At 40.4% G+C, this 9,216-nt stretch overlaps 1 protein-coding gene across 1 annotated transcript; it reads right to left on the bottom strand.

Annotated features, from left to right (window-relative positions):
* Nucleotides 1-6,930: 6,930 nt before the first annotated feature.
* Nucleotides 6,931-8,002, bottom strand: LOC138048790 (cysteine/serine-rich nuclear protein 1-like). Its single transcript, XM_068894913.1, has one exon. The coding sequence runs from the start codon at nucleotides 7,925-7,927 to the stop codon at nucleotides 7,319-7,321; it is 609 nt and encodes a 202-aa protein (XP_068751014.1). The 5' UTR covers nucleotides 7,928-8,002; the 3' UTR covers nucleotides 6,931-7,318.
* Nucleotides 8,003-9,216: the final 1,214 nt, after the last annotated feature.

Raw genomic sequence — 9,216 nt, 5'->3', positions numbered from 1 at the left:
GACAAAAGGTCACGTGACAAAATATAAATAAGTAGTTTTTCAAAAGGAAGTCTATTCTAAATCACAGATTTTTCGAATTTAAATTAATCTGAGAGCGATTTATTCACTGTAGCCTTGGAGGCTTTTCCAAAGCAATCGGTAGCAGAAAAACAAACTAGGCATGTTTTTGTGAAGTTGTTTGCAAAAGCGGTTCAGTATTGTAATTCTCTCAACACATTAGCATATGATCACTAGGTTTGGTTAAGTGTCAAAAATTCAATAACAATTGTTAATAACCTTGAACAAGTAATCACGATTAAAGACAATAAACTGTACTTTACACGCTAATATTAATGCTTGTGCAACTTTGGAGATGAAGCCAGACTCCCAACTGACAGAAAGACTTAACAAAGAACGCTCCAAAGTTGTTTACAAACATTATCAGAGGGATTTAAACATCATCCGTCATAAATTTTGCATAAGTAATCTATCGCTCATTTTAATAGAAATTACAGAAATATTTTACGGATGTTGAAAGGCCAGTCTGAGCCTCGTTTCATGGTGCTTATTAAACCGTAAAACTAGCCAAAAATTGATTGTCTATTTTTTTGCAAATTTCAAAGGATCGGGACCTATATATAATTGGCATCATTACTAGCTCATGCGATTTTTGAAATATTTTGATCCCCATTAGCAACGAGATAATAATCGATTAACTTTACGACACATAAACATGCCATAACAATACTTAACTAAGATAACTTTTAGCAGCTTCTTGTCAGTCCTAACAAATTTACTAGACCATTAACAACTAGATTGGATTTAAGAATTTCTAGAATTTCTATTTGTTTGCTGGCCTTGAATTATAGACAAATGAGCCGCGACAATTCAAGGCGTTTCCTTATCCGGCAAAATCTAGCAATGTCTTATTTTTTCGTGGTTACTTTTGACGCACTAAAATCGTCCCGCGGGTCCAATACAAGCTCTGTTACGTGACTTGCTTTCTCTGACAATGATACTGATAGTTTAATATGCTTTTGGAACTCGATTTTCGATTAAAAAAATTCGAGTCTTCTTCAAAATGGATACCAGTTTGCGACCACCCTTTCTAAAATCCGTAATAAATACCAAATAGTTTTTAGAACTCGGTCGTTTAACGAGCTTAACTTATTCAGGAGAAATTTCTTTTTGCGCTTTTTTCGTTCTGGATCAAAACTTGATGTTTTTGTCATTTCTGCCCATTAAATCATGCTCTCTTTCACTGCTCGACAATAATAATAATAATAATAATAATAATAATAATAATAATAATAATAATCATAATAATAATAATCTGGAGTTCAGTACAACAGAGGTGCAAGAAGATATCAGCATCACTGTGGAGGATACGAGAAATGGAGTGAGCAAGATGACAAACTGGAAGGCAGCCGGTCCCGAGAAACTGACAGGATTGCACTCTAGATTGCAAGAATGCTTGCAAGACTGTATATGTCAAGGGAATGTACCCAGAGTGGATGGTCAGAGGAAGAACAGTTTTGATACAAAAGAGCACAGCGAAGGGTGCCCACCCATGTGGAAGCTCTTGACAGGAGTTATGGGAGAGAAGTTATACCACCACTTGGAAAGGAATGGACTGCTAATAGATGAACAGAAGGGGTACATGAAGGGATCCCGAGGAACTAAAGATCAATTGCTTGTAGGCAAAGCAATCCTGAAGAACTGCCTACTTGCGTAGCAAGCGCTAAAAGGAAAGGGAAAGATGGAGGCACAGAAAGGCTGAATTGCAAGGGGACTGGGTAGAGGGGGAGGGAAGGGCTTGTATCAAGGAGCCTTCCCCAGTCCCCTTCAATTTCAACAATCGCTCTTTCTACCTCTCAGTTCCGTCCACTTTTAATTTTAGCCATTGCTACATAAGCTGCAAACGTTTCCTTCAGATAAGCGGCCAGACTCAATCATCAAATAATTGACAACTATTCAGCTAAGTGAAGGAGTAGCTAGTGGTGGATATTTACCTTCGCGGCTCGGAAAATATCCACCAGTAGCGACGAACATTGAGATGAATAGTTGTTCTTGCATAAATTATACTAAAACAGTGAGATAATACAGCACAAAAAGATGATTTTAACTAATTTATTCCTGCAAGGATTACATTATTTTGGGGCGCAAATCCAGCGCCAGTTGCTCTGAGGTGAATAGTTGTTTTAGTATATACTAAAACAGTGACATAATATAAAGCATAAAAAATTAATTTGGATGTTTTCTTCACTTGTCACGGATGCAAATCGCGACGCCATTTTTCCCGAGTTGCTCGGAGGTAAATAGCACAGGATAATCGGAGTTTGACGAGCCAATCAGCGCCCGCGTTCAACGCTATCCACTGTTTTAGTAAATACTAACAAAGGATATTCCGAGTCTGACGAGTCTGAATAGCCAATTAGAGCGAGCCTTCAACGCTATCTTCTGTTTTAGTATATACTAACAATGATTATTCTATTTTTCGATCTTGACCAATCCTGCAGCCGTTTCCGTAAGGTGCGATACATCAACGATGAATACTCATGACCCGTGACGTCATCTATTGGTATTGATGTGCTAATTATAACCGCAGCTAAATAAACAAGTAGCCGGTTGAATGTGGAACTCAAGATATACTCCACATGGATTCCCCACTGGGATACCGTTTCTAATTTTAAGAGCGCTTTTCTTTTGTTAGAACTGGTCGGCCAAACCCGTCCGTTTGCAAATAAAATACAACAATTTGAAGGAACAAATTTCTAGTTTCTAACGAAACTGTGCTGCGTGGTCTGTGGGAGAGTGAAACAGAAAAATTTGGTTTTATCAAAGGTGTTGATAAAGGTCGAATTACCACCGTGAATGATTTGGAAAGCTGACGTTTCGAGCGTTAGCCCTTCGTCAGAGCAAATTCGCCCTTGTCACACGGCGGCCATATTGTCCCGGGAGACCAAAAAAGCTTTGTTTTACCACGCCAAGCCTCGCCCCCATGGTTTCCACTGCGAGGCTTGGCGTGGTAAAACAAAGCTTTTTTGGTCTCACGGGACAATATGGCCGCCGTGTGACAAGGGCGAAAAGAGGAAGTGTGGGTGTTGTTGGTTTTTATGCGGGTGTGGAGGAGCTTTGCCATTGGTGAAAATCTGGTAACACGAATTTGTGAATAAATTAATGGCATGAGAGGCGATCATTGATTCCGTGACGGTGGAGTGTACCTATAGGTGGTTTGCAACCAATCTCTAGAGTCACGTATATAAACAATACTGCAATGTACAATGGCTGGTGGAAGAACAAAAGGAGCTAATGAGAGATCTTTTGTTTTCGTCCACCAACATGGCGGCGATAAGGTCACGTGAAAACCACCTATTTGGAAGATTAATTTTTGTTCCAGATTCTTGCGACCTTCTGTGTTCCCGTGGTGTAAGGATAGGCCACAAATTGTCGTGTTGTGGTGGGAGTGATTAGGAAGATTAAAATGGCGCACAACTGGTTTTGATGCATTTGTGTCGCTTTTTACTACATCTTGTAGGTGTTCGCGAAAGCGGTCGACCAATCGTCTCCCTGTTTCGCCTATGTATATCTTCTTACATAGTGTAAAGGTTATGCAATAGATGACATTTGCGGAGATGAATGTAAAGTGGTCAGTGATTTTAACGGATCAACTCGGTCCTGAGATCCGATTGTATGCGTGTACATTTGAAGGTTCCCGGTTGGTTGTCAGACTTAAATGCCCTCCTAACCAGAAAGTTACCTATGTTCTTGTCGCGTTTGAATGAGACTGAAGTGGTAGTAGAAGAACTATAATTATGGAACACTTGCATAATCCCTCGCATTCTTTCTAGAGCAGTACATATCATCCTCGAAGTGTGTTAATTTGAAGGCGTTGTAGAGTCAGTTCTTCCAAAGACCCGGCCTGGGGCCCGTTTCTCGAAAGTCCCGAAACTTTACGGGCCATTTTCGGATGTCACAATGTCTTCTTTATCTCGAGAACAGAGAGGATTTAAGTCGTCAAACTTTACAGACATATTTCTTTTAATTGGCTTAAAAACATGTTAAAAGATCGGCTTTCCAAAACAACTGGTTTGCAGTTTCACAAATGGCTTTTCGGGCCCGAAAAGTTTTCGGGACGTTCGAGAAACGGGCCCCTGGCCGGTTAGTTCTGTCAAATGGAAAGCGTCCTAAGTCCGATGATTCCACGTGAATATGGTGTACCATGCACGAGCGTCCATTCTTGGCGCCGTTAAAGAACCCGTTTACGTCATGACCCCGGCAGTGACAAGCTGATTCTTATGTCGATGATTCTTAATTTCCTTTGAAATTGAAATTCAAAGCTAGTGATCTTCGAGAAATTTGTAAATAATGCTCTGAGAATTCATTCTTCATATGGCATACCAAAGATGTTACCATAGTGACCGCACTGAACAATTATTAGCGTAAAGCAAACCACCAACAACTGTAGCAAAGGATCGACCTTAGAGTTCTCCTCGATCAACGTCTCTCCCGTGATAAAGTGGTAAGAACCACTTGTCTAGTTTTATGAACAAACCGATCCGGATCTAGAGAATGAAGCGCTTAGTCGACAAGGAAATACTTTAATTAACCATATTAAAAAGCTTTGCCTAGGCAGGCCGGCTCCAGCAGACTGTTTTATTGTTCTTTTGTTTGCGGCAATACTTCTGTGACTAAAGCCAAAGGATTCAGCTTGTCCATCTGCTGGATACGGATCACTAGCATTGCTTAATGTTCAACAAGAGACTTAAAGGCCGTCAATAACTGACGTCGTTGTCGTGCATAAACATGATGCACTAACCGACAGACGCCTTGCTGTATGGAGCAGTACTTCTTTGAATGATAATGCTAGATTAACCGCCAACATTTCCGCACAGGTCCCTACTTAATTATGCATACGCTCCTTTGTTGAGGGCCGCTTCAGTTAACAACATTTTCGTCCTCAACCAAAAATGTCCCCTTAATGACCAACAAAGACTAGAGGTTGGCTTTACCCTTCTGTCGCGTGATATCTGCTGGAATAAGGAGACACGCTGTTAAAATTGCTAGATTTTATAAGCAGTTTAACGAAAGAACTCAACACAATCGCCGAAAGTTTAACCGATTTTGAAATCGGTGTTTACGGTCTAAATACCCCAGATCTCAGTGTGGCGAACACCGAAACGTTGCTCCTTTTTAAACTGAAGTTCTGTATCTGACACGTGTCCCGGGCTTTTCCCCGGCCTTCCGTTCACAGATTGCAAGTTATACATTGAATGATCCTTGCGATTGATTAGGGTTGTCTTATAGACCTCTTTCACAATGGCGGCCAAATAAACTGAGATTCTTTTATTTTAAAGCTAATAAGCATTTCCAGCTTCGCTTTGACGAGCAAATTTCAAAAGTATATTTGTTTCAAAATGAGGGCAGCAGGTCTAATTAACATAAATACAAAAGAATGTAAAGGTGGTTTGGTCTATAAAGCAATGATATTCACGTTACTTGGTGAACGCTTCACAAAGCAGTGACCACGCCATGATCTTAACCAGAACACAGCTTATCAAAGACCAATACATGAAGTTCTTAGCTTAATTACACTTACCATTTTAAGCTGGTGAGTGAATGACGTCACTTTTTCCTGGATCCAACACACTTAGTTTTGAGTGTGAGTAATGGCGGACCATGAAATCCAAAACTTACACTCAAAGGAAACAGCCTCTGGACAAAAATCAAAGCTCAAAATCTTGCCAGTCAGGTGTTAAGCAAACTCACTTTCAAAATCTGAAGAAAAAGTGGAACTGATTTTTTGATCATAGTAGCCCTTCAAGGGCACACCTTGTGACGCACTGTGAAGATCACGCAAAGTACCGTAAATCGGATCACGCATTGGACATGTATGAGCTTTGCTTGTTCCGTTAGCAATGTGTCCAATCCATCTTAGGGTTCTCGAGACAGTAACATTCACTTCTGTGATAGCAAAGGTCTAGGGCCATGCCCTTGGAATGATAAAGTGTCACCTCCACTTTGAAATAAGTCATCGTCTTACGCTAGCAAGGGACGAACTAAGTTCGTGCGCCATGTTATGGCAAGATTATCACGGCTCACGCTATAGGACCTATGTGAGAACGATCGCGCTTTCTTAATTAATACATCTACATCTACATGTTCCGGCAATCGGCAAAGTCCGTTTTCGACTAATGGCTGTTTCTGCTTAGATGACCTCACACACCATTAGCCTTCTTAGAGACATCACGCCAAGCCGGTTACTTCTGCTGGTGAAATGACAAGGCAGCCACAACATCAACACCGGCAACTCCACCCCCTATTCGTCTAGAATGGTGTGTGGGTTCTTTAACGTCCCACAACGACGAATGGACTCGTCTCCAAAGAGTCATATGCACAAACTCAAGACTTCGACGATATTATCAATAAACAGGTTAAAGAGTAGCGAGACTAAGAGCCCAAGCTGGCTTCTCCCTCAAGTTCTATTCAGACCCTTTGGCCATCAAGAACTGCTTTAATACGTTCGCTCAATTAAGATCAAATCAGTCCATTTTAGATTTTGACCACAAATGCCATAGAAATGAAATTCTGAGCGGTCAAACCCTTTTGGGAAGTCCAGGACGTAAGCGCCAGTGGATCAATAGCAAGGGCCTATTCGTCGATAACTAGACGTGTTCCTACACAAGACATGCTGACCGTCTGAGAGAATAGGTGGGCTGATGATGGTACAGACGCTACCATCTTGGACATTCCAAATGAACAATTAAGATCATCTCTTCCCCCTTCGATAATGACGTTAAAACGGCGGGTACATAGGCCGCGCTGAATCAGCACTGATTATAGCGGCAGGGGGTGGTGTAACTAATTTCTGGTCTCGGTTTGCTTGTCACGAGACGTTTATAAAAGTACACGTCACAGGTGAATTCAGTTCCCGGTCAATCGATCTCCGTCTCCAAATGCTTAAAGTTTAATAAATACGCCAATCCTCTTACAGTTTCTTCCTGAGCATTTAAATAGTACCTACGTTACTTTCTTTCAAAACCGGAAACGGAAATAGTAAGATTAAAAAAAATATTCTTCTCATTTAGTAAGGTGTATTTACATTTTTCTGAGTATGACCGAGTCATTGCTGACGAGAATATACATTTTTCTAAATACATATTTTATTTTGTTAGATTTCTTTTTATTTACACGATAAGAGTTACTAGCATTATTCTGTACAATTCATCAATAAATGTCCTTTGAGCAGCTTGCCTGGACAGCTCCAGAGACGGCTTAAATTGTCTTCGTTTCAGACGTATGACAATAAAATATGGAAATTGCACTTTGTATATAATATCTAACTGATTTCAACTCCCACGTATTTCAAAACAGCTGTACCTACGTTTTGTCCATTAATTCTGGCAAATGTCTCGAAGTAATGCTTTTCTACGGCGCTTGGATTGTACTGTTTTCGTCCATTGTCATTTTGGCATCCATTCGGCTGACACGAACAAGGAAATCGGCCATAATCGACTTGACAACCGATTCCACTCAAAATGCATTCACATGTTTCTGACGAGCAAATATCACCGCAATTACACCCGCATATTATTCGGCTTAGTCTAATCTCGGCGCAATCACGTTCCTCTCGCTTTACGATCCGCCGAACTCCGGCTGTCTTTAGTATATTTCTCCTTGCTCTTTGCGAAATTTGTGCGAACGGCTTTCGGTCGTCGCTTTCCGACCCGTTCGCCTGATCAAGTTGTACTTTCTCGATGCAAGCGTGTTTCCTCGCCATTCCTAGTGTTGATCCTCCCGTCGAAGGAACTGAGACAAAACCTTGCTTCCGAGGAAAATGGTAAATGGTAACGTCCCCAAAGCTCACTCCTCTACTTTTCATTCGCTTGTTGCTATCGTCGTTTTCATCCCCACAAGAAGAGTTAATGCTATGTTTTCGCTTTCCCATTTTTTAAACACCACAACGCGACGCAGTACTAAGCAGACAATGAGTGTAGTATATTAGTATATCTCAATGATCTATCGAGTTGTGTGACCACTATTTATATTCATTGCGACCCTTTTCATTCCACGCGGATGACGTCACAAGTACGTAAAATATGATGATCTATTTGTGGTCCAGCGATTTGATTGGTTGAGGAGTGTTGGTCACGAAAGTCGTCAATGAAAAGCGTCAAGCCTGTTTGGAATTACGTAATATGCGTCCTCGAGACTCAGCTTCTTCCCATCGTTTTATCCCGGTTTTTACGATAATTTGCCATCTCGGAACGAATGGCACTCCCATACTATTTCACGGGAAAGCTGCTGAAAACTCTAACGGAAATGAGTCACCAAATGACTTACAGGCTTTAAAATTTTTATTTACATAATTTCAGAAGGTAAAAAACGCTCGACATCACTGACTGTAAAACTATAAAATAAAAATAATGAAATATCAATAGGCCCTGGAAAAATGAAAATCTAAAAACGTTCTTGTCCGGCAGCCGGACATAACTATCACAATACTCCATATGAGTGGCACGACCCCATAAGCTGCATATCATCGTGCTAAAGTAAAGGCTATCTGTCTGTCTGTCTGAGTAAATCTGTTGGGCAGAGGGTTTCTATAGATTAATTAAGGCTTTTTCTTGTATGTTTTTTAAGCCGCTGGATGAAGAATTTTGAATTAACAATGTCGATCAAATTATCGTTAATTCACCAAGTGGAACTCACGATATTATTCGTTTCAGGATTATAAATTTGTCCTCTCGAGAGTGCGCAGGTCATAACTATATCCCGTTTATTATATAATTAAGGTGGGAGAAATTTACGATAGTAGTAGGTAATGCTTAGACAAACACGTGCAAGACAAAAGTTTTCTAAAATGTTATTTCCCAACTGAATATTGTAATAATTTCGTGATAACTCCAACTCGTTCGGAGTGGATAGTGTTTATCAACATTACGGGAATAAAATTGGCATAAATGGTGTGGTTGTTAGGGAAGAAAATTAAAAATATTTCGTCAGATTCTCACGTCCTCTAGACAACCTCAAATTTAGGGTGCGTTCGATTGACCCTACTCCGGAAAAGGAAGGCGTGGGGTGGCGATTTAAAACGGTATACTTGGCCTTTTTGAAGCAACAAGGATGAAAAAAGATATGTTTAAAATAGCAATTTTAGCAAGCGTTTACCAATTTTAATGTGAATCTCCGTAGAAAGGAAGGATTTCTACCTTCTATTCCATGTATTCCTATTCC

This window comes from Montipora capricornis, chromosome 5 (assembly GCF_036669925.1).
Source record: "Montipora capricornis isolate CH-2021 chromosome 5, ASM3666992v2, whole genome shotgun sequence".
NCBI classification, from domain to species: Eukaryota; Metazoa; Cnidaria; class Anthozoa; order Scleractinia; family Acroporidae; genus Montipora; species Montipora capricornis.
Note: the sequence above shows the minus strand (reverse complement) of the source record. Positions and strands in the feature narration are given on the sequence as shown.